The sequence below is a fragment of the Callorhinus ursinus genome, unplaced genomic scaffold (assembly GCF_003265705.2).
Source record: "Callorhinus ursinus isolate GAN/ISIS: 27379988/994484 unplaced genomic scaffold, GSC_fseal_2.0 scaffold36, whole genome shotgun sequence".
Classification (NCBI taxonomy): Eukaryota; Metazoa; Chordata; class Mammalia; order Carnivora; family Otariidae; genus Callorhinus; species Callorhinus ursinus.
In genome coordinates this window covers 5,224,781-5,250,783 of record NW_027397098.1, presented here as the reverse complement: position 1 = coordinate 5,250,783, position 26,003 = coordinate 5,224,781, and the positions used below count along the sequence as shown (strand labels likewise).

Sequence of the window (26,003 nt, the reverse complement as noted above, 5' to 3'; positions counted from 1 at the left end):
AGGGAGAAGCAGGCTTCCCGCGGAGCAGGGAGCCCGATGTGGGGCTTGATCCCAGGAGCCTGGGATCATGACCTGAGCCAAAGGCAGACGCTTAATGACTGAGCCACCCAGGCACCCCGCATTGGTTTTATTTCTAACAAGGTTTTTGAGAGTAGAAAACTCGGAAGACAACGTGCAGGACCAACAGCTACACTTTGCTCTCTCCCAGATCTGTGGTGCGCGTGACATCACTGGGTGTGAAGTGGGAGCGGGATCCCAGAGCTGTTCTTGCAACTGTCACGGGTGCTGGGACACCTGCCGTGAAATCATTCTTTACGGACTTCAGTTTGGTAAATTATTTTTAGGGGAGAAACGAAGTGGTGCATTTAGTCTAAGAATTTTGTTAAAGCCCTAATTAAGTTGAATAACAGAAAAGAGAATATCAGCGTTCCGTTTCCTTCTCACATATGGATTGGGTTAATACAAAACAATGGAAGGCACGCCTGGCTGGCTCAGTAGGTGGAACATGGGACTCTTGATCTTGGGGTTGTGAGTTTGAGCCCCACGTGGGAGGTAGAGGTGACTTAAAAATAAAATCTTAAAGAAAGAAAATTGTCGGTATCATTCATAGCTCCATCTTCTAGTTAATTTCTTGTTATAAATAACTCATTTTTCACACACACTCTTGACATAAAAATAGGAATTAAGACAGTAGGACTCCTGCTTTTTTTGGTCAAGGAAATCAAGGCAAAGTGCCTATCACATTCGTTGGTGTTCACATGAATGAATGTTGTCAGGAGCTACTAGCATTAAGGCTAACAATGGCTATTTTGTGTTTACTGCTAATTTCATCTAGGAGTGTGTACATTCCAGTAAAAATGGCTGTTCTCTTTATTTTCACCCACTGTTTAACCATATGAAAAAGCCCATTCATGATAATGAGCTGTGGTGACTCAGAAACCATTCCCAATGTGAAACGGCTTCGTTTTTAATGTTCTTGAAGGTCAAAAACAACAACAACAACAACAAAAACACACACACACACACAAAACCAAGAACCCATACCTTTGAAAGCGCCTTGGCTGTTAAATCATCAATATGGGGATTTCTCAGGCTATAGATTTAAAGATCATTCCTTTCCTAGGATTGTTTTTCTACGTTTGGGAACAAGTCTTCACAGAATTCCTGTGCACGGAAGCAGGAGAGACTCAGGAGCTAGAGATCCTGCCCCAGTTACTCATGGGTGTGCACGCCGACCCTCCTGCACTGCCTGACGTGGGAAAGGGGCCGTTTCTGAGATGATTTCTACCACTTTCACAGCTCAGCTCTGCTTCTGCTGACTGGATCTTAGCACTGTTGGTTAACGGTGGTATCTAGACAAAATGTGAGGGTCTATAAACCACAGGTCCAGGGGTTCAGAATCCTAGGACCCAACCTGGATCTTTTCATTCTTAAAGAGTTTACCCTGGCAAGGAGCTGGAGCAGTTCTCTTTTTAAAGTGTCCTATAGGCACGCTAAGCAAAAATTAATTCCACATCACTCGGTTAAGGTGGGTTATTTTTCCATTCATGTTCAGAACGAACAAAGGCAATCACCCTTGTGATTTTGTTTAGCCTGTCTGTAGGGCATCTAAGCCATGTAAGGTATGATTCCCTTCCCCCCGACCTAGTAGGTACAAAGGTACAACAACTATTCGTAGTTGAAGGTGAAGGAACTTAATATATTTGTTCTAGCTTAAATTCTTCAGCAAACTGGGTCAGATCAACCTTTCCCTGGTTAATTTCAGGCTAACCCGCCATCCAAGAAAAGTTTATCTTTGTGGTTTCTCCTTCCCTTGAAAGCGCTTCCCCCCTGCATTGCCCTGGGGTTTCTAGATTACATATGTCTTCTACTCTTCCCTCATTAAGTCCGAACTCATCTGTCTGGCATCGTCTCCTTCGATGCTGGACCTTACAGATGCATCCCAGGTGATAAAATGATCTGGTAAATCATTACTCTTTCAAACCTCCAGGCCATCTTCCTTTTCTGTTTCTCTGGCAGTGGGAGGTAGGTGCATGAAGGAAACCAGAAGGTATCGCCCAGCAGATGGGGCCATGTTGTACCTGCCCATCCCCGCCACAGGCTTGTGTTCTGGGTATGGATATAAAACACAGTGTTGTGTGTGTGTTATATTTATATAAATGGAATTGTGCTAACAATCTGATTATAGCTTTTCACTCAAAACATCTTAGGACCTATCCGTGCCATTGTCCAGTTGATTGCTTCGGACTGAGGCACGGTGTTCCATAGTAAAAGCGTTTACCAGGTTTTGACTTATTCTGGGAGTTCCGAGTGGGTGATGAATCTAGATTCCCACCAGCTCTACTCCACTGCAAGCAGAGTTCCCCTGTATTCCTGGAGAATTCCCATAGAGTAGACTGAGCAGTGGGATTTTAGATCACACTCGCGGGGCATAGTTTCACTAATTAAGCACTGCCCCATTGCTCCATGGGGAGGTCGGATGAATTTCACACTCCCAACAGTGAGTGGTACATGAAGGTTCCTGTTTCCCCACATTCCTGCTGGTGTTGGGTATTTTTCAGTTGTCTAATTTTTGCCAATCCAGTAGGTATAAGCTAATGTCTTACGGTAGTTCTAGGTTTGTATTTCTTTTGTTTCCCAGTAATGTTGAACGTCTCACATACCTCTTAGTCACTTGGGTTTCCTCTCTGTGAACTGCTTAATCATATTCCTTGTTTATGGTTTTTTTCTGATGAGTTTCCTGTCTTGTTCCTGTTGGTTTACAAGAATTTTTTGTATATTCTAGCAATCAGTTCCTTTTAGGAGACCTTGAACGTCTTCCGCTGGCCTGCCTCTTTTCTGTTAATGTGGCCTACAGTGCCTTCCATTTTTATGTAGATTCACTGCAATTTTCACCTTAGGGTTTGTGGTTTTTTGAGTCGTAATGAACAGAAATATCAATGGAGCAGGATAGGAAATTCAGAAATAGAACCTGCCACATATTTAGCATAAAATAACATTTAGTACTTCAGAACAGTGGAGAAGATGAGTTTTTCAATACTTGGCATTTGAGTAACTGCATAGCCCTTTTGGCTTGGGGGTGGGGAAATAGATCTCTCCACATTTTGCACTAAGATAAATTCAAGTTAGATCAGATATTTAAATATGAAAAGTGAAACCATAAAAATGCTAAGTAGAAAATATGGGAAGTATTTCATTTATATCCTTAGAATAAGGAAAGGCCTTTTTTTTTTTTTTTTTAAGTTCAAATCCCAACATGGGGCTTGAACTCAGGACCCTGAGATCAAGACCTGAGCTGAGACCAAGCACCAAACACTTAACCAACTCAGCCACCCACATGCCCCAGGAAAGGCTTTTCTAAGTTTGCAAAACCCATAAGGTATAAACCAACACATTGATGAAGCCAACTATTTAAAAATAAAACATTCTCCAAGTCAGTGTACAAATTAAGAAAACATTTTTGCAATTTATATCAAGCAATTTATGGGCTTTCTAGTCTGTTCCATGGGTGTGTTTGCTGATCTAGTGGCAGTACCTGTGTCTGAATTACTATTACTTTATAATGACTCTGGAAGCTTGATGAAGCCAGTTCCTCCAGATTCTTTAGGAGTTTCCTGGTTGTTCTTAGCTCTTTGTTCTTCCCAGTACATTTTTTTCTCTTTTTAAACCCCTAATAAGTTTAAAAACCAGCCTACTGGATTTCTCCAAAAACAACCCTATTGTGATTTCAGTTGTTCTGTTGGCTGCACTGTCCAACAGAACTTTCTAGGATGATGGAAAACTTCCACTAATTAATGCTTAAAATGTGGCCAGTGCAGCTGAGGAACTGAATCTTTTAATTTAATTTTAATTAGTTTAAATTTAAATAACCACACATGGCTAGAGTTTATTGGGCAACCCACATCTATAGCTTCAGAGCAATTCAGTTTTAGGAGACTATCTCGTCTTAATGATATTGACTCTAACAGTCCTGAATATGGTATCTCTTTATTAGTTCTTTATTGACTTTCAATAACATTTTATTATTTTTTCCAAAAAGGTTTGCACATTTTTTGTGCAAATCTAAGTTAATATAATACATATAATACATTTATGCATATATGTGTTATGCTTTTCTTTTTTTATTTTATGCTATTTAAAATGGTTTTTTTAGTTATTGCTTGTCGCTGGCATATAGAAAATGATCTTTTTGTATATTGATTTATATCCAGTGACTTTGTAGAAAACACTAGTTGATTCTAGTAATTTATGAGATTCTTGGTGTTTTTCTACAATGACCATAATTATCTATAAATACTGACATTTTTGTTTCTTCCTTTTCAATCCTTACACATTTTTTTCTTGTCTTATATGTGGGGTAGGACTTAAATACAATATAGGGTAGGGAACAGCAGGGGTGGTAATGGGAATGGTTTTAATGTTTTGTCACTAAGTGTGATGTTTGCTGTAATTTTTTATGGATATCTTTTATTGGATTAAAAGAAGTTCTCCCCTCATACTTTGTGAAGTTTATAAAAAATTTTGCCTAATATTAAATTCATCCAGTGCTTCAGATATTAAATCTTCTGTTGACTCTATCCACTTGTGTTTTTAAATTGTTATTAACTTTTTTTTAACGTTCAGTCTGGTTCTTTTTCAAATTACCTTGGTCATTTTTTATGATGAGAAGTTTTCCTTCTGCGAGGAATAGAGTTGTCAGAGGTATTTTTCATACAGCATTCAGCATCTGAAACCGTCTCAATAGACCAGCCAGGCTATCTTAACCACCAGACTCTGGAAATGAGGGTTTCTCCACGGGGCTGTTACCGTCTCTTTTCCCCTTAGCTAATCAGTAGACTTCTCCTACTCTTAAAAACAAAACAAAATAGGTAAACAAAACCAGTGACTCAAAATACCTTTCTCCAACCCAGTTGTCCCTGTAGCTACTGCCCCTTTTTTTTTTTTGTCTTTCCCATCACATCTCAAGTTTTTTTTTTTTTTAAGTTTTTATTTTATTTCATTTTTTTTTAAAGTAGGCTCCATGCCCAGTGTGGAGCCCAACACGGGGCTTGAACTCAGGACCCTGAGATCAAGACCTGAGCTGAGACCAAGAGTCAGCCACTTAACTAACTGAGCCACCCAGGGCCCCTTAAGTTTTTAATTCCAGATAGTTAACATACAATGTTATATGAGGGCGCCTGGGTGGCTCAGTTGGTTAAGCGACTGCCTTCGGCTCAGGTCATGATCCTGGAGTCCCGGGATCGAGTCCCACATCGGGCTCCCTGCTCAGCGGGGAGTCTGCTTCTCCCTGTGACCCTCTTCCCTCTCGTGCTCTCTCTCTCTCATTCTCTCTCTCTCGAATAAATAAATAAATAAAATCTTTAAAAAAAAACAATGTTATATGAGTTTCAGGTGTACAATTCAGTGATTCAGCGCTTCCATCCATCATCTGGTGCTCATCACGGCAAGTGCCCTCCTTCATCCCCAGCACCTAGTTCACCCCTCCTCCCCCCGGAGAGCACACCCCCAGCGACTCGATGCACACCCCACTTCTCCTGTCCATGCCTTGGCCCACTGTGGGGGGCTTTGGATCATCTCTCTCCTGCTCACTCTTTATAAGGTCAGTGATTTCAGTGGGCAGTTTTTAGTCCTTACTCTGTTGCACCTTTTGGCAGCCAGGGTCCCCCTCTCTTCTGTTCTTGAAATACACTCCTGCCCTGCCTTTTAGTCATGAAAATTTCATAGTCCTTTCTATCTCTCACGTTTTTCTCTTCCAACCTTAGGCCACAGTAGTTTCCAAGTCTTTATCATTTCTTATGTGAACTGGTAAAACAACTTGATAACTGCTTTGATTGCCCCTGAAATAGATTATTTATTGGACCGTGAGTATGTGCCGCATTTGAAAGACAGAAAAGATCATTTGGGGAAAGCGTCATCTCCACCCTTAGCCTCCTGGCCATCCCTTTCTCCCTCCCTGCAGACAGCCAGATAGATACTATCTATCCTTCCAGAGACAGTCTCTGCACACAAGAGCATAAACATATATATTTTCTCATTGATTTCCCTATTCAAGTGGAAGTATATGCAAGACTGTTCTTTCCTTTGTTCTTTCCACACACAAAATGTGTCCTGGAAACCACTCAGCTGCCCCATTTTTTTTTCCCCAAAGATTATATTTATTTATCTGAGAGAGAGAGAGAGAAGCAGATTCCCTGCTGAGCAGGGAGCCCAACAGATGTGGGGCTCGAACCCAGGACTCTGAGATCACGACCTGAGCCGAAGGCAGATGATTAACCGACTGAGCCACCCAGGTGCCCCTGACCCATTTTTTTTTTTAAACAGTGTGTGGTGCTCAGTTATCACCATTACTTTATTCTCTCTGGAATGCCCATTAATCACCGTGTGTTTAAAACCGACAGTCTCCTATATCTTAAACATCTCTTAGGGCTTGGCCCAGTTGTCACCATTCTGTGAAGTCTCTGAACCCCGCAAGGGGTATTGGCACCCCTTGCTCAGTGCCCTCATGTTCCCCAAAATGGCACTGAGCATAGCCTACACTTCCGTGTTCCGCTGGAGTTGGTGCCGTGTGGCAGAATTATTTGTGTTACTTTTAAAAAATATACACGCTCAGGCTTTACCCCCGTACACGCATTCAGTAGGCCTGATACCTTACTGAATTAAGAACCAGTGCCTACATCGAGTTCCTCTGTGGAATAAGTGATTCTTACTCATGGGTTATTGCCTGGTACCTGGAGTCTGCTCATTGTGAGGTAGGAAAACAGCAAATATCTGGAGAATATGCTGGGGCTAGAAGGCAAGATCGGCCCCAAATTGAAGCATGTATTGATTGGTAGGAACTGAGACGGAGTAGGGTGATGGTGAAGGAGGGTTCGTGCTTGATGCATCTAGGTCATTCTAGATCTTTCTGGAATGTAGGGGAAGATGAAGGAAAGGAGCTGCCTTCCTCGTCTGGCTGCAGTGCACTCACCTGAGAGGGTTCACTTGCCTAACTCTCACAGCCCCACCAGACCCACCGGGCCCTGCAGCCCGGATAGCTGCTGTCCTTCCTACCGGCCATGCTTGGCAGATGTAGATTTACTAAGACTGTAGGTCAGTTGTGGCCTTGTCTGCATTCTCTCTGCTCAACTGATAAACTAGACCTTTCCAAACAAGGATGTTACTAGTAAATAATGAGAAATAAACACAGGAAGTACAAGAAAATAAATAGAAAGTGAGCACTGTTGGGGCACCTGGGTGGCTCAGTCAGTTAAGCATCTGACTCTTGATTTCAGCTTAGATCATGATCTCAGGGTCCTGACATTGAGCCCCACATTGGGTTCTGCTCTGATCATGGAACCTGCTTGAGATTCTCTCTCTCTCTCCCTCTGCTCCTCCCCCTGCTTGCTCTCTTTCTCTCTCTCTCTCTCTCTTTCTCTCTCTTGCGCGTGCGCGCGCAAAAAATAAATATATAAATAAAAATTTAAAAATTAAAGAATAAAAACAGAAAGTGAGCACAGTGGCTCAAATTTCTGCACCTGTGGTGTCAGACTTGCTGGGACTTCTCAGCGAGACTGGTTCTGCTCCTCTGGTAGAAGTCCACTTCTTCACCTACGGGGCTGTCATAGTTTCACTTGTTATAAACTATACTGTAAACCCAAGGAATGAACCTGTGGCTGGACAAGGAGACTAAATATTTTAGGATGGTAATGACCATCCCGGACTCATAGGACTGGGGGAGTCACTCCTGTCAAACCTGTCTGCCCTATTTCCTTTCCAGGGCAAACCAGAGAAGAAGGCTGCTTCCTTGCCCTTCCTCTTCAGAAAACTTTGCTCTCTCCACCATGGACCACCATGGAATTCTATATTTTTAGTTCCCAGGGAACTAGGACTAGGGAGCCCCTCATTCTTGATGTCTTAAGAGATCACAGAAGATTGGCACCTCGAACCTGTGAAGGATATCAGACCAAGGTTTTCACTTTCTTCCCAACAACCTCTGCCTTCTGGAGAATTCTGGTTCGCTTCCTCGTGTTCTTTCAAGACAGTAATTTGTAAAAGTCTAAATGTTACAGTTTTATGGTGTCAGAATAGCTTTTAAAATTGTAGTAACACAAGAAAAAGGTGTGTTCTCGAATGATGTGGGAGGTTACCGCCCTCCGGCCATACTGCGGGCGCCCCTCAGAGTGCTGTTCTTACTGCACAGACTTGTTGCAAAATTCCAGACACTTTCCCAGAGACAAGGCACATCCACTGGGTTCCTTCCTCGTGTGGGGCTAATGAGCATCTCACTTCCCCATCTTTCACCTCCCTGTTGTGTGGGGGGAAGACTTACTGCCCCTCATCACCCTCCTTTCCCTGGAGCAGTGACTTACTGAGTTCAGGAATGAATTAGAGTCCGTGGGTCTTCTCTGCATCTCCTGCCCACCTCACCCAGGTCCTAGCTACTCACCGTCCCAGGGATGGGGCATATTATTGGCTACGTAGATGGTTTAGATACAGTCTGCATTGTTTAGGCTTGCTTACTATTAAATTTTAAAACCTTTAACATTTTGGGGGGGGCGCCTGAGTGGCTCAGTTGGTTAAACAACCAGCTCTTGATTTTGGCTCAGGTCGTGATCCCACGGTCCTGGGATCGAGGCATGCGTCAGGCTCCCCGCTCAGCAAGGAGTCTGCTTATCTCCCTCTCCCTCTCCCTCTCTCCCTGTTTGTGCACACACTCTCTCTTGCTCAAATAAATAAATCTTAAAAAAAAAAAAAAAACCTTTAACATTTTCTTAAGCCTTTTTTTTAACCATTTGGAATAATGGCAACTTCCAAAAAGCATATATATGCTCAGAATCTTCTGTTCCCTAATCTTGCTCTTAAATTGCCAGTTAACGGGGCTGATTCACCTGAAAAACGAAGAGAAACCGGGTGAGAAATAGTTTCCTTTTTAAGCTGTTCTCACACCTTCAGGATTTCCCTAAGAAGATCTCACAGTAATTTTAGAAGTTTTAAATGACAAAGTCCACCCAAAAGTATTCCGTACTGATTGGGTTTTCTCCACAGATAGTCATGTTTGTATTAAAAGTTAATACACACACACACACACACACACACACACACAGTTGTGCCCCTGGTTATCTGAGCTCACATGCCCCTCAGTATTCTTAAAGGCGCTCAGAAAGCCACCTGGCAGTATTTTCAGTTTAGGAATGAATGACGTGGGCTTGTATCTCTCCACTTGCCCTAAGCCTCCACAAGAGGCTTATTCCCTTATTCCCTATTAATCTTGTTTGGTCTTCTAGAAGGTTTTATTGAATTCCATTGTCCATTGTTCAGAGACTGAGCTGAATTTCCTGCTAAAAGAGTCAGAGTATGAAACCAAGGAGCTCGTAGGGGAAATTTTGCTGTCTTTGTTCCTGAAAGTAAAAATATGAACTTCCTGTAGTAGTGACTTATGGTACCTTAGTATCTTCTGTAGAAATTGCAGGAGCATCTCAGCCTCCAGAGAACCTAGAATCTCAGAGATGTCAACCAGACTTTCTTTCACTAAATTTACCAGCTCTTGTCCCTTCACTCAACTCTGAACTGCAGTGAAGCTGGAAAAGGAGCCATAATTTTGTGGTGTCTGAGGTAGAAGAGACTAGAATCAATAAAGAGCACAGGGAAATCCTGAATCCACGTGGAAAAGAGCAGGAGGGTACAGGTCCTCGGTGCAAAAGCCATTATCCTATCAGGTTTTCAGCAACAAAGTAATTGTTAGTCTGTTCATCTTTTCCTTAAAAATGATTCACATCTTCATGATGGAAAGGGATATAAAGGAGAAATGAAAATGAGCAAACATGTTGACTTAGGGGCTCCTAATTCCGTCTCGATGGTCAAGGCTGCCAATCGAGATGACTCTGACCCACGCCGAGCCTTCCGTTTCAGGGGATAAGGCATTAACCCTGTACCCCTGTGCTTGGTTTCTCCAGAGGCAGTTGCTTCTTGAGAATGGGACCCTGTCCCCTTCCCCACCTCCTGTGACCGGGCCAGTGGCCACCGTGTCTCCGGGGATGCCTGTGAACCACCAGCAGTCAGACTCATCGGAGATGGACTCGGATGTGTCCCCCAGCTGCGGGCTCAGCGACCTGAGCAGAGGGGGCAGCTTGGACAGTCGAAGCAGCAGCTCCCGCTCCAGGAGTTTGACTTTGGTGAGTGACCGCTTTCTTTAAAGCTCCGGCTGCCTGGTTTTGTGCCAGCCGCCTCCCCTTTGAAGAATATCTTACCCTCTTGGGTTCATGAGCTCGACGTCTCTGCATACTTGCTTTGTGAAGTGGCATTTCATTTGTAATCATCTTAAGATTTGCATGGATGCAGAGTGTTCCGCTCAGCAGTGAAGCACCTCTCACGCTGTGGCCGGTAACCCGGCTGCTGAGACCCCAAGAGGACTGTGCCCAAAGGCCGAGACCCGCCTGGCAAGGGCCTGCTGCCTTTCAGCTCAAAGGGCTGAAAGGAGGGGCACCTGGGTGGCTCAGTCGGTTTGAGCATCAGACTCTTGGTTTCGACTCAGGTCACGATCTCAGGGTCATGTGAGATTGAACCCGCATCAGGCTCCGTGCTCAGTGCAGAGTCTGCCCCAGATTCTCTTTCTCCTTCCCTCTGCCCCTCCCCCCTGCTCATGCTCTCTCTCTTTCTAAATAAATAAATAATTTTTTTTATAAAAGGGGTTGAGGGGTGCCTGGGTGGCTCAGTCAGTTAAGCGTCTGCCTTCAGCTCAGGTCATGATCTCAGGGTCCTGGGATTGAACTCCGGGGTCGGGCTCCCTGCTCAGCGAGGAGCTTGCTTCTCCCTCTCCTCCCCAATTTCTCTCTTGCTATCTCTGTCTCTCTCTCAAATAAATAAATAAAAATATTTTTAAAAAGCGGGGGCGGGGGGTTTGAAAGGAGAGAAGCACCTCACAGGGCAAAAACAAATTCACTTTTGGGGCGCCTGGGTGGCTCAGTTGGTTAAGCGACTGCCTTCGGCTCAGGTCATGATCCTGGAGTCCCGGGATCGAGTCCCACATCGGGCTCCCTGCTCAGCGGTGAGTCTGCTTCTCCCTCGGATCCTCCCCCCCTCATGCTCTCTCTCTCTATTTCATTCTCTCTCTCAAATAAATAAATAAATAAAATCTTTAAAAAAAAAAAACAAATTCACTTTGAAACAGATTTTTACCTCCTTTGCAAATATAAGTGCTTTTGTATCCCTTTCTCTCAGGATCCAGGCCCTTATACAGCATCAAAAAGCTTTGGCAACATTTACAAAAAGGGTCTTTAGTTTTAAAGGTGATCCTTCTGCACCCCTTGCCCCTCAAGATACTCATCTTTCAGGAGAGAGACCCTTTATATTCGCAGAGGGAAGGACAGGGGGGAGATAGCATTGGACCCACTGAGAATAGTCTCCATTGTTCAGCTCAGTCCCTTGGAATGGGGGCAGAATTTCCTTCAGACACACTGAGTCCTAAAATTAACCCCAATTGTGCTGAATAAAAGACAAGTATTTATGGCATAGAGGGCAGTTAATAGTAATGATGGAATTTTGTAGACTCCCGCTTTGCATCTTTTCTTAAATCATCATGGTAATATGAAATAAATACTATCTGACTTGATTTGCCAAGAGAAACATATTACAAATTACTCCCTGAATATCTGGGAACCTAAAAATCCTTAATGGGGAATTTGGGCCTGCTTTTTAAATTTAAGTATATACAAAGGACATATTAATAGAACATGTAGAAAAGACAGATGAACTTGCCAGCAATTAGCGGAGTATGTGCTCCAAAGTATGAGTTAGGAAGTAGCCCACTCGATGTAGACGGTGTTTCTAAAACTTGGGGTGGTGACTTAGGTCCTGTAGTCGACGAGACCACCTGTGCCAGTGGTGATGGAGTACAACGGAGAGTGTTCTCAGGCGCCCGCGCTATCTAAGGAAATGGGTGTAGCGTGTTAGCAGTCAGGGTATTTGAATTATTTTCTTGTTGAACTGGAGGCAAGTCTCTTACCCTGCTTCGCAGCATGGCCCCTATTGATGGAGGATAAAATAACCCCTTCTCGGGGCGCCTGGGTGGCTCAGTTGTTAAGCTTGTGCCTTTGGCTCAGGTCATGATCCCAGGGTCCTGGAATTGAGCCCCACATTGGGCTCTCTGCTACGCAGGAAGCCTGCTTCTCCCTCTCCTACTCCCCCTGCTTGTGTTCCTGCTCTCGCTCTCTATCAAATAAATAAATAAAATCTTTAAAAAATAAATAAATAACCCTTTCTCTCTGTCTTCCACTGGGAGAGACCACAATCCCAAGCATGCCAAGTGGCTTTGATTTGGGGGAAGGAAATTTGCTGTTTTTGAATCTCCGTTCTAGTCACATAGGGTCCATTCTTCATTCCAGCCAGTTAATGCCTACTTCCACCAATCTCAAGTGTGGCTCAAACTCCCATGCTCCAGAGACAAATAGGACTTGACGGATCTCTGTGAACTTGTGCAGTGAGGAGTGGCATCCACTGTGTTCCCCACCACCTTCTGTCTCTTTGGTGTGTGTGATTTATCCATTTGCTCGAATCCCTTGTTCTGGGAGTCAGGGACACTGCAGAGGTGCTTACATTCTAGTGACTGTGGCCCAGCATGGCACGAGGGGCTATCGCAGATGTGCTCCCCAGGTGGCAGATTCTGAGATGCAGGGTAGGAGGACAGAGTGCAAGGGGCTTCTTAGGGGTGCTCCTGGGATCAGCACCTGGAAGGAAGAGGAAGCAGCAGGGGGCAGGGAGAAGCTCTTCCCCAGGAAGCTGGGAGCTGGGACGGTCCTTCAGTTGTCCCACATCGGGTTGAACGTGGAGCCTTAGTACCCACTCGGTGATCAGCCACTGGACGCAGGACACCCCTGGAAGGATGTGTGACCTTGACAAGAGGATTTCTTTTAGCTCAAGACAATCCCCAAAGAGGACTAGCAGCTTCGGGCCACCTTCCAGCAGCACTGCCAACAGATGGGGGAACAGGTCCTTCACCAACTGGTGAAGGACCTGATCTGGTGGGGGGTGCATCATACTGACCATCACGAAGGTTTAGGGGAAATGGAAAAGGAGGCTTGTAGAGGGGATCACAGCCACCAGAATACCCACAAGGTATCTTTCCTGGAAGAAGTAAGTCTGTAAAGCAAACTCGGGAAGTTTACAAGACACTGCCGTAGAAAATAGAACTTTGCATGGAATGTATGTCTAGGCAGATGGGACATTAAGGTCTGTCATCTGGCAGATTTGGAGAATATGCATCATGTCGATGCTTTGTCGGATGTCATACACAAGACTTCGTCTTCAGGGACAAAAGCTCTTGTTTGAAGGGAGGTCTATTAAGTATCAGTTCCAGAGTCACAAAGAGAAGTGACTTATTTTAAAACTTTTTATGAAAGGGGTGCCTGGGTGGCTCAGTTGGTTAAGCGGCTGCCTTCTGCTCAGGTCATGATCTCAGGGTCCTGGGATCCAGCCCCGCGTTGGGCTCCCTGCTCGGCGGGGAGTCTGCTTCTCCCTCTCCCTCTGCCCCTGCCTCCGCTTGTGCTCTCTCAAATAAATAAGTACAATCTTTAAAAAATCTTTTTATCGTGGACAATTTTTAGTAATATATTAGAAATATCGGGTTCAAAGGTGGGAGAAACTACAAATCTCTTACATTTATACATATCAGAAGGTCAAGGTGGATAGAGTGAGAACAACATTAACTGCCTTTGGGGAAGGATTTCTGAGCCATCAGCATTGGTCTGCATAGGTTTTGTGGTAGGGCTGAATAGGTATCAGCAGGACATTCCCCGATATACTTATGATTTCTCTCAAATCCAAAAAACCCCCCCGCCTTATGCATGTTTAAAGTTGCTTTCTTTTTTACTAACCAGTCTGTATCCTAAAAATCAGCTCAGAATAGTAACAAACACAGCGTATTAGTGACAGGCTCAAGTTCACATTCAAATTCGTCTCCTTTGGAACCTGGGAAGGGTTAGTCAGTCACTGTGTTCCTTAGTTACTTTCTTCCTGAGTTACAAACGGGGGTGATGGGAAAATAATTCTTTCCCCAGGGTGACTGGAAGGATGCGCGGGCCAGCACGCAGTCCGGGCTTACTGACGGCAGCCTCTTTGGCGAGCGCCCTCTGAGCTTCCAGGTTGTGTGTGATTCCGCTTCATCCCGCCCCAGCTTCTTGTTGGATCCGTGCTCTCCCGGTCATATCTCTGTCTCATCAGTAGTCTTCTGAGTTTTTCCTTTGACCACTGATGATGAGACGGAAAGGGAGAACCCCCCCCCCCCCCCCGCCACCGCCAGCATCTCACACCCTCTCCCCCTGCCCAGCATCTCACACCCTTCCTAATTCTTGCAATGTCCCTCCGGGGCATCACTTTGGGGTGAACATCCAGAACACCTATCCTCCTCTGGTTCTTTCCTCTCTGGTACCGTCCCACAGTGGGACTGCAATGTGTCTGACTCTTCTCTGTTCCCCGCAGTGCCCAACATTGTACCCAGTGGAGCATAATTGTGGCAAAGGCATTGCAGATTCTACTTTCAGGAAGTGCATGATGAAAATATATTCTCAGGATGCGTGTGTGGGTGTGTGTGACCCCATAATCCTGCCACATACCCCACTTGGCTCTCTGTTTCTCTCGCTGTCTATAGGAGGACATGTCACAGTCCTGTTCCAGCACATTCTACACAGACCTCTGCTTGTTTTCAAGCATTTTCCTTTCTGGAAGATCATTGAGCCAACTTGAGCTGCCTCTCATGTCATCTGGCAGTTATGTGTTCTCCTTAGAGAGGAGCGGCACGCTGAGAAAATGTGGCATTTTGATTAGGACTTAACTTTTATGAAGCACTGTCTTGGCAGCCAGCCCCTTTCACCAGTGAACTAGCTACACCATTAAAAAAAAAAAAAGTGTGAACTTTCAAGGACTCTAAATGTGGAGAGGAGCTCTATATGTTTTGATTCCAAGTCATCAGGTCTTTTTATGACTCATCTTTTCGGAATGAGATTCAACCATAGTAGTTTGCCACTTATTGCCCTGTCACTCCCGACCTCGTGGAAGACTAGTCAATGACCGTGCTTTTAGGCCTCTGGCATTGTTCGGTGTTCAATCTAAAGGCTCTTTAGATAAGAGATAACCTACTTAGGGAAACGTTTCTTTTAAGCAAGGGTTATTTATAAAAGAAGATAAAACATGAATGCCTGATGTTAAATGAGAGTATCCTACTAAAGTTTTCAAACACTAGTTGAAGTGTTGCCTGGGGTATAACAGGTCTTTATACTATGAAAACTTTTCTCCTGAGCCAGTGCAAGCTAAAAATGAAAATAGCTGCTTCAGTAGGCTTGTTCTGGCTGCCCACATGGCCCCCATGATGACCAGGACTGTTCCACGAGGGCAAAGGATGCGGTCTTTTTCACCAAGAGGCTGGTTGTATTTGTATATGTACTTTGTTTTTCTTGTAAGGAAGTCTGCCTCTGAACACTTTTTAATGCAAGAATGAGAACAGACTGGCCAAATCACAAAATGCTCGAGTAAGAGGATACATTGCGAACGTGTTTTTTTTTCCCTTTGGAACTTAAGAAGAATGGCTGCAATGGAAAACAAGGCAGCACATCTTGGCCAAGTTGGGAGGGTGGTTTTGGAACTTACCGCCTTCGTCGGTGATATGGATTCAGGAGAAAAGTTTCTAGAAGAATTTGGAGACATTCATAAATGATAGCTGTCCAAGGGGACAAAAGAAGCTTTGGGTGTAGGGTTCCCTATATTCTTAACCCCTGCAGGCTGGGATCTGGAGCACACATCTCATGCAACGCCAGGGACGCATGGCTGCCTCCTGCCCGCGTGCTTGGGTGCTATTTCTGCAGGTGGCCCTGCAGCCTGCAGACCTCCTGGGGCTTCCTCTAGAAGAGAAGTTGACTGCCTGCTTGAAAAGAGTGGGAAACTCTTAATACCCACGACTCTGAAGGGACTTGGTAATGCACACGCTTCTTTGAGGGCGGATTAGAAGCACCCCAAATCCCCAGGCATACCTCCCGTTTTTATCTCTAACTTGAGCCAAAGCAATGATCCAGATTCATTACCGAGCGTTTGGAGATCTACTATTCAGTGAACTGTTCTGCAACCCTCCCTTCTTCCCAAGCTAACAAACGTCATAGCCCTGCAGCCACATAACAAGCCTGTGATCAGACAGCAGTTGCCGGCTCCCGATCACCCGATCACCCGCTTCCTTCTCCAAAGCCTTTGATTGTCTTTTGGCCTCACCCATTTGTCATGGAATAAGAAGGTAGAGCAAGCAGTGGTGAACACTGTCTGCGTGGCTAGGTTAGGTGAAGTCCGGGTCATACACAGCAATCGGACACAGAAGGGGCTGGGTGATTCCACAGAGAGGAAACAGAACCGAGGATGGAAAAGAGAAGCAGGGGCACCTGGGTGGCTCCGTGGGTTAAGCGTCAGCCTTCCGCTTGGGTCATGATCTCAGGGTCCTGGGATCAAGCCCCACATGGGGGGGGGGGGTCCCTGCTCAGCAGGGAGCCTGCTTCTCCCTCTGCCCCTCCCCCTGCTCATGTCTCTCTTTCTCTCAAATAAGTAAATAAAATCTTAAAAAAAGGAAAGGAAGGAAGGAAGGAAGGAAGGAAGGAAGGAAGGAAGGAAGGAAGGAAGGAAAGAAAGAAAGAAAGAAAGAAAGAAAAAGAAAGGAAGAAAGAAAGAAAAGAAAAGAAAGAAAAAGAAAGAAAAGGAAGAAAAGAAAGGAGAAGCAGACTGGTCACTAGTGACCCCCGTCTTCCTTTCCATTTCCTTACCCTCCCTGAGCCCACAACTTGCTGGTCAAAGCAGCCATTTTACGACAGAGTTCAAATAGCTTTTATAAAAGTTGGATTCAGGAAACCCTTACTAAACGCCTGCTGCACACTGGAACAGGTAGATGACGAGTACCACGCGGGGTTCCTCTTTCCAGAGCTCGCAGTTCGGCAGCACGCGTGAAGGTCTGGGTCAGCGCGACGGGCTCATGGGGGGTCTGGGAGGGCGCTGGATGGCAGGCGCGCAAGGTGGCTGGCTCCGTCTTAGGCCTTCTTCACATTACTGCTGGCGGACGGAAGTTGCAGGCAGGCCAGGAGCCCAGCAGTGATCCTTTGAAGCTTTGATTCCTTTTTTTTTTTTTTTTTAAGATTTTATTTATTTGACACAGAGACAGACACAGCGAGAGAGGGAACACAAGCAGGGGGAGTGAGAGAGGGAGAAGCAGGCTTGATGCGGGGAGCCTGATACGGGGCTCGATCCCAGGACTCTGGGATCACGACCTGAGCCGAAGGCAGACGCTTAACGACTGAGCCACCCAGGTGTCCCCGAAGCCATGATTCTTTAGATCTGTCATCAAAACTGGGCGTACATCTCGTCCCTCACTGGTTGGTTGGTGTCGCTTTCCAGCCAGAAGTACAGGGTTCAGTTAGCCCTGGTGAAAACTCACCACAGTGACGGGCTAGAGAGAACCATAATGAAGCCCCTACCCCAGTCTGTGGGGAGCGCCATGGGCGCTTACGGTCTCCCGGCGGGGAGTGCCGAGGTCAGCACAGTCCGGAGAGCCCTCTCGGGGACTGCATGGAGGCCCAAGGTGACGTGCTTCTCTAGGCCCCTGTTCGGCTTCAGCTGCGGGGCTGGGGGCGTCTCTCATCAGCTTAGGTCAGTGAAGCCTTGCTCAAGTGTCTGGAAGGTCATTTTGGTGTGTGGAAAAAGCCAGTGTGAGGGGCACCTGGGTGGCTCAGTGGGTTAAGCGTTTGCCTTTGGCTCAGGTCATGATCCCAGGGTCCTGGGATTCCAGTCCTGTGGGGAATCCTTGCTCAGCGGGGAGCCTGCTCCTCCCTCTGTTCCCCTCCCCACCTGGTGCTCTCTCTCTCACACTCTCTCTCTCTCACAAATAAATAAATAAAATCTTAAAAAAAAAAAAAGCAAATATGAACATCAAATCACACTCTACTCTACCAAAACAAATACTCTAGGCTGCCCACCTAAGAGATTGGCAGTTGAGAGATCTTGGTTCATCTCAAGAATATTTTTAGCCATCATAATCTTGTTTATGATTTTTGTTTTTTGGTCTGGAATAGAGATGAATTCTATAAGTTCTTTCTCTCTCACAAGGAGTTGCCACATTGTCTTAATCTGCAGTTAAGCCAAATTTCTTTTTTTTTTAATTTTGTTTATTTAAGAGAGAGAGCACACGTGCGTACAAGCAGGGGAAGGAACAGAGGGAGAGAGACAAGCAGACCTCGTGCTGAGCATAGAGCCTGACGTGGGGCTCAATCCCACAATCCTGAGATCATGACCTGAACCAAAACCAAGAATTAGTCACTTAATGGACTGAGCCACCCAGGCACCCCAAGCCCAGTTTCTTTGTTTAAATGAAAAACAAAACAAAGGGTGCCACATCGGGTTCCATGCTGAACATGGAACCTGCTTGAGATTCTCCCTCTGCCCCTCTCCCCACCCCCTGCTTGCACTCTCTCTCTAAAATAATAAACAAATCTAAAAAAAAAAAAAACAAAAAAACAAAAGAAAAAAGCTTCAGAACTTAATTCAGCATTTTTTTAAGGTAGGTGTTTAGTATGAGTATTTTAGGCTTCCTCCATTTTTTGTGTAGCCAAATGTTTCTTTCCTCTCTACATTTTCTCTTGAAATGAAACTCCTGTCCCAAATCTGCACTCCTGTAGGCATATCTAGGACTGTTGACTTTCAGAACTGTTGGTAACATTTGCTATAAAAGTCTGTCATCCAGGGGTGCCTGAATGGCTCAATGGGTGGAGCACCGACTCTTGATTTGGGCTCAGGTCATGGTCTCGGGGTCTTGAGTTCAAGCCCCATGTCGAGCTCCAAGCTCAAGGCAGAGTCTGCCTGAGATTTTCTCTTTTCCTCTCCCTCTGCCCCTCCCCCTGCTCATGCTCTCTCTCTCTCAAATAAATAAAATCTTTTTAAAAATTTAAAAATAAAATCTTAAAAGTCTGTCATCCAGCTTATCTGGTTGTTCCTCTCAGAGCTCCGCTGGGACTAGGTAGACATTTCTTCCGTCATTTTCATGTAGGAGTGGACAGACATCTGCAAGACCAGGACTTTTGTCCTCCTCATGGGAGACATGTATAGCATCCGTTACAATTACTTTAGTAGACTTAGTGTTTTGAATTTTCTGGTTTGAATATAATAGAAATTATTTCTTCACAATTATAATATACATATTAGGGTAGAAATATATGTATTCTCACATTTTTAAACAAAATGGTGTTTCCCTTGGAGACTTACAGACATTACCTGAAGTTAGCATGGCGGGGTAGAAGCGGGGGGAGGTATGGTTTTCTAGCATGGCGGAGCAGAATGGGGGGGGATGGTTTTCCAGAGAGTTCTTATAGATCTGGAGATTGATAGCCCAAATTGGTACATTAAAAACACCATTCATAGAAAGGGAATTTAAGGGGCGCCTGGGTGGCTCAGTCGTTGGGCGTCTGACTGTACACCTAACCAAAATAGATTGGGTCGTGATCCTGGGGTCCTGGGATTGAGCCCCGCATTAGGCTCCCTGCTCAGCGGGGTGGCCGGCTTCTCCTTCCACCACTCCTCCTGCTTGTGTTCCTTCTCTCGCTTTGTCTCTCTCTGTCAAATAAATAAAATCTTTTCTTTTTAAAAAAAAAAAGGGAATTTAAAAAAAATTTCGCTGTCAGCCTATTTCCAAATACTAACACAGTTCTTCAATTCCCTTCTTCATTTCTGATCTACTTAGTTCTTTGGGACTAAGTTAGCAAATGCCGCTTCCAAAAGGCTCACCGGCGAAGCAGGGACCACCACTGCCAGGGCTCCCTCCCTCCTCCACGGGGGGCCACGAGGCCCCTGCCTTCCTTGTTGTTGTTTTCACTCTGTGACAGCTCTATTGAGGTATCATGCACATACCAGACAGTTCACCCGTGTAAAGTATGCCCGTCGGTGGTTTCTAGTAGATTCCCAGAATTGGGCAACCATCATCACAATCACATTTAGAATATTTTCTCCACCCCCAGAGAAACCCCTGCACCCAGTAGCAGTCACTTCCTGTTTCCTCCAACTCCCTCAGCCCTGAGCAAACACTCACCTGCTTCCTGGCTCTATCAACTTGCCTATTCTCAGTGCCCTGCTTTTCATGCTCTGCCTCTTCGCCAAGGCCCGTGTCTTCCTCTTGCCTTCCTCTTGTCTGAGGAGTCTGCAGCACCAGCATCTCCGGGGAACTGGAGGAGTAGATAGGAACCCTCTCACACAAGGGCACGCACCCCTTTTCTGGCCCTGAATACCCTGCTCCCTTGCCCTTGGCACTGCGGCTTTTCTTGGTTTCTGCCTTCTTTCCAACCCCCGGGTGTAGGCAGAGGGGGGTTCATGTGGAGGGCAGCTTCTTGTTTGGGGAATTAGGCAGCAGACGGAGCCCACAGCTCTTTTTGGCTCTGCCCCTTAGGTCAGCACTGCAGACCAGTCCGAGCACAGACACGGTGCGTGGGGATACACACCAGCCTCACGGCCTGTATGTACTCCAGCCTCTAACTCCAGGGAGAGAGCTCAGATGGGTTGGGGATGCAAGAATCTGAGTCTTCCAGGACCCAGGCCTCTGATCTTGAATAAGTATGTAATTAGAAACAGAAATGAATCGAATAAAACAAAAAAGCAAGAACAGACTAGTCGTAGTCTTGGCCACTCTACTGAGTAGTCGTAGGACCTTGGGGTCATTTCATTGCCCCTGAGCCCAGTGTTCACATCTTCCAGTGAGGGAGCGGGGCTGATTGATCTGTGTGTTTTGTCTTTCAGCCTATGGGTCCTACAACCTGTCCAAGAACACAGAATGGTTGTGTAGGAGCTGCCCTTTCTAAGCCCATTTTCCAAATGCCATCTTACATTGGGATTTCTTGCTCAGAGGTTGGATTAGATCTGTGGGGCTTATATACTCTGTTCATAGTTTCTGCCCTTCACTCAGTGTGGGAAGTTGGCATGTGTCTTAAGCTGAAGGTGTGTTGCAGGCCAGTTGCCCATTTAATTCTGCTGTCTGTACACCTAACCAAAATAGATTATCTAAAAATCTTGTGCATGGCCCTATTGAAACACTGAGTTGGGAAAGGCAAAGTAGGAGGAAGAGGGAAGAGAGCGTTAATTTATTTCCTTAGACATTTTGTTTGGTTATGGTTGTTATCATCATCACGTCATCCTAACAACATCGTGATGGTTGTAATTATTAACTACAGGGACCTTTGTTATGCTAAGAGCCCTAATGATTTTTAGACTTGCAAGTTTTTTTCCGTTGAATCACTGAGCTAAACTACTCTGCATGGATAGGAGAAGCATTTGAAATGTCTTCGGGTGAGTCTGGGAAAGCAGGAGAGTTAGGAGCGTGTGTGCTGAATGGACGGGGGACAGGATGGTCTGGCAAGAATAAGGTGTATAGAGAACAGAAGAGGCAGGAATGCCCTACACCATCCATGGTGACCCTCCAGATGATCCCACCAGTCTTCAAGAAACTCTAGAAAAATCACAATATGAATGGTGTCGCTGGATTTCATATGAAGCTTTCCTGTTCTGGTTGCCAGAGGGACAAAGCAGACAGACATGTGAAGGGGCAGCCGACATTTTGGTCCCATGACAAGACCACCTGTAAGCTCTGTAGGTGGTCTGGGGGGGGCATCGGCTATATGAGGCTCCTCTTTAAGTGTGAAGTCTGGTAGAGCTGGAAACCTGGATGATGAACAACTGTAGTTGAGAATTTAAATGAGGAGCTGATTCTACATTTTAAATTGCTCTGAAATCCCACCTCCTCCTCTCTCTTCCCATCACCCCTGCTCTGCTTTAGGTGACCTTGACGTCCCGTCCAGATTGCTTCCCACATTCGATATTTCCCACGTGATAGGCAACGTGATCTCTCAAACACAGATCTACCTACCCCGTGTCCCTTTGTGTTTGACTCTCACCCACTTCTTTCAGATTATTGGCAGATATCACTTCTTCGCCCAAGTGCTCCAGGGCAGACCCCTTCCCCAAAAGTGTGGATTAACACACATTTCCTTAATACCCTGTAGTCACCTCATTGGAGCCATTTCCAGACTCTGAAGTAACTACCTCTTTTCTTATCTAACGCCCTCATTAGATGATCAAGTAGACAGCAAGAATATTATTTACACTGTTATATTTACATTGCCTGATGCTTAGTAGATGCTCAAATATTTGAATGTCTGATTCAGTAGATGCTATGGAGTCGGCTGGAGGTGTGGTGACCACGAAGGATAGGTCAAATGTGGCCATGCGGAGACAGGCACTGCTGACATGAAAAGGCACAGGAGATGGCAGGTGGTTTGATGGGATTAGAGCATAGAGCAAGAGTTGGGAGACCATAGCCTGTAGGTCAGCTCTGGCCCCCCATCTGTTTTTGTAAATAAAGGTTTATTGTAACAAAGCTAGGCTTGTTCATTAACACAGTGTCTATAACTTTCACACTACATGGACGGAGTTGAGTAGTTGTCACCATAAAGCTTGCAAAGCCCAAAATATTTACTCCCTGCCCTTACAGAAAAAGGAACCCTCCCTGGAATAGAGTAGAAAGGGGAGAGTAGTAGGAGATGAAATTTGAAAAGTAGGTAGGGCCAGATACTGGAATTCTCAGAATAAAGTGTAAATTCCTTAGTCACATGTTCTGTAGATGATGGTACTGGGTTTTTTTATTTTTATTTTTTTAAAAGATTTTATTTATTTGTCAGAGAGAGAGCACAAGCAGGGGGAGTGGCAAAGGGGTAAGCAGGCTCCCTGCTGAGCAAGGAGCCTAATGTGGGACTTGATCCCGGAACCCTGGGATCATGACCTGAGCCAAAGGCAGATGCTTAACTGACTGAGCCACCCAGGCGTCCCCGTACTGGGTTTTTAAAAACCCATTTCTCTTTCCCTTGGTCCAGCACTCAATAAAAAGTACTCAGTCAGCAACACTTTATGCCCATTTTCCCTCATGGTACCCTGCCCCTCCTCTAATGCCCCTCACACTGACCTTGTTCTTAGAATATTGAAGCTCTCAGGGACTATCCACTGCTAGGTATGCAGACTGATCAAATTACACAGACCTAGTTAATATGAACCTGCTCTAATTTCAGCTGGAGAAAAAGTATTCTTTCAGTCTTTCCTCTCCCCCACCCCCCCAAAAAAAATCTCAGGAAAGGTGGAGCAAAAAGATAAGCTAGGAGCTAAAATTAAAATCTTAGGGCATATTGTTTCAAAAGTTGACATTTTAAAAAGAAGGGTATACAAAACCTGATCACAAAGAAAGGAAAATGACAAGCCAATCCGTCTTATAATACAGATGCAGAAATCCTAAACGAAATGTTAGCAAATCAAATTCCGCGATGTATAAAAAAGGATAACATCACGACCAGACTGGACTTGTTCCAAGAATGCAAGGTTGGTTTAATGTTTGAAAATCAATCATTGTAATTCAGTTCATTGACAGAAGAAAAGAGGAAAAGTATATAATCATGCCTCCTCAGCCTCCTCAGCCAGATCATTCTTTCTGTGGGGAGTTGTCTAGTGCGCTGTAGGCCACAGAGCGTGACACCCACTGGATGCTGGTGACACCCACCCAGTTGTGACAACCAAAAGTGTCTCCAGACATTGCCAAATGCCTTGTGAAAGGTAATGTCACCCCTAGCTGAGGATCACTCTAATACATAAAGAAAATGATATGACAAAATTCAAAACCCATTCGTTATATTAAAACCAACATACTCAGCTACTCAGCAAACTAGGAATAGAAGAAAATTTTCTTAATCTGATAAAAATCATTTTTTTTTTAAATCTACAACAGGGGCGCCTGACTTGGTTCAGATGATGGAGTGTGGGACTCTTGATCTCAGGGCTGTGAGTTCAAGCCCCAGTTTGGGGGTAGACTTTACTTAAAAATAAATAAATAAATAAACAATAAAACTTAAAAAAAAAAAAAACCCCTATGGCAGACATTATACTTAATGGAGAAATATTGAAAGCTTTCTCTCTGATATTGGGACCAAGACAAAGATGCCATTTCTATTCAGCTGACTTGAGAACCCAGCCAGTACGATAAGGCACATGAAAAAAATGAATGGGTCACAAAAGGAATGGAAAGGAGGAAATAAAAATCTCTCATTTATAGACACCATTGTGTATGTAGAAAATTGAAAAGAATCTACAAATAAACTGTCTGGATTACACAGCAAATTGGTTGAATTTACTTATTACAAGATCAGTGTACTTTATATTTCTATATACGAGGAGCAGTTAGAAAAATTTTAGAGTGACACCATTTAGGGATGCCTGCTGATTCAGTCGATGGAGCATGCAACTCTTGATCTCTGGGTCGTGAGTTTGAGCCCCACGTTAGGTATAGAGTTTACTTAAAAAAAAAAAAAAAACTAAAAATTTTTTAAAAATTTTTAAAAAGTGACAACATTTATATTAGCTTCAAAAAACATTAAATACCTAAGAAGACATATAATGACAACTGCATAAAATCTCAGACTTGACACTCTAAGACATTCTTGAGGAAAGTTGAAGAACCAAATCAATGCCTATCTAACGTTAGTGCATCAGTATTTCCCAGAGTATGTGTTAATGCACAGACCGGAGGACCTTAATGCTTTTGATCCAGCAGATCTGAGGTAGGGCCCAAGAATTTGTAGTTCTAGGTGCTCTGCCGAGGTTCTGCAGTTGCTGGTGAAAGGCCCACAGCTCGAGAGCCACTAATCTAAGTAAGTAAGGGTGTATACCATATTCGAGGATTCAAAAAACACTGGAAAATTCAGTTCTCCTCAGTTTGAGGAACTTCTGTTGGTCCCGAAGTCCCAGCAGAGGGTGTGTGTGTATCTGGGTGTACGGAAACTGACAAGCTGAATCTAAAATTTACATGGAAATAAAAAGGGCCAAAAGAGCTAGCACAGACTTAGAGAAGAACAGCAAAACTGGAAGGCTTTAAACTGCCAGATTGCGAGATTTATAATAATTAAAACAGTGTTTAAGGGGTACCTGGGTGGCTCAGTTGGTGGCACGTCTGCCTTCGGCTCAGGTCATGATCTCGGGGTCCTGGGATCGAGTCCCGCATCGGGCTCCCTGCTCAGCAGGGAGTCTGCTTCTCCCTTTCTCTCGGGCCCTGAACCCGACCCCAGCCCTGCTCGTGCTCTCTCTCACTCGCTGTCTCTCCCTCTCAAATAAATAAATGAAATCTTTAAAAAAACAAAACTGTTTAATTGGTATACGAATAGACAAGTAGACAGACAGATAAGAGAATTCATAAACAGACCCAACACGTCCAAGGGGACCTGTAAGGGAGAAAGGACGGTCTTCCCAAGGCATGGTGCTAGAACAATTGGGTATCACTTTAGAAAACAAAGATTCTTGACCTCATACCATACACAGAAGTTCCTTCCAGATGAATTGTAGCACTGAATAGCAGAAGCCTATCCGACCAGAATGCCTATCCAATGTTAGTGCAGTGAATAGCAGCGAATAGCCAGTGAATAGCAGAAGATATTTGCAACAAATACATCCAACAAATGATGTCTATCTAGTACGTGTAGTACTATATTTTTTAAAAGACAACTTGATAGAAACAGGAACAGGCAGCACTTCATAAGAGGATCTCCAAATAGCCAGCTAAGTATTATGAAAAAAAAAAAAAGTGCAACACTGCTTTCTTGGGAGTGGATGGAAAATCACAACGGGACACTGGTGCGTGCCTGCCATGGAAGGAGAGCCAGTAGGCCTGTGGGCGGGAGCGCGCCTGGGACAAGCACTTGGGAGAGCTGTTGTGTCTACCAAAGCAACCTGGGACCCTGCAGTGGTATGTGGCTTTATATCTGGCGGGTGTGTGTAGCTGCTTCTCCCTAGCTGTCCTCAGCTCTGTCTGCTGACCCAGCCCATGCCATTCCATCTGTCTGCCCACTGAACCTGGCTGTGGGCAGTCACCTTGCCCAGAGTCCTCCTGCCTTCAGGATTAAACTAATATAGCCAAGCTGGCTTGAGAAATTTGCACGTATGCT

General features: G+C 44.9%; 1 protein-coding gene and 1 long non-coding RNA gene across 2 annotated transcripts in view; one reads left to right on the top strand and one right to left on the bottom strand.

Annotated features, from left to right (window-relative positions):
• Positions 1 to 26,003, top strand: part of PROSER2 (proline and serine rich 2) — a 45,163-nt gene that overhangs the window by 10,469 nt on the left and 8,691 nt on the right. Inside the window, exon 2 of the mRNA XM_025853587.2 lies at positions 9,933 to 10,151. Within this exon, the coding sequence (XP_025709372.1) occupies positions 10,014 to 10,151 (138 nt within the window). The 5' untranslated portion in view covers positions 9,933 to 10,013. The remainder of the gene's footprint in view (positions 1 to 9,932; positions 10,152 to 26,003) is intronic.
• The window catches only part of LOC112810099 (uncharacterized), a 44,772-nt gene continuing 38,846 nt past the window's right edge, over positions 20,078 to 26,003 (bottom strand). Inside the window, exon 3 of the long non-coding RNA XR_003204749.2 lies at positions 20,078 to 20,204. This is a non-coding gene — a long non-coding RNA (uncharacterized lncRNA). The remainder of the gene's footprint in view (positions 20,205 to 26,003) is intronic.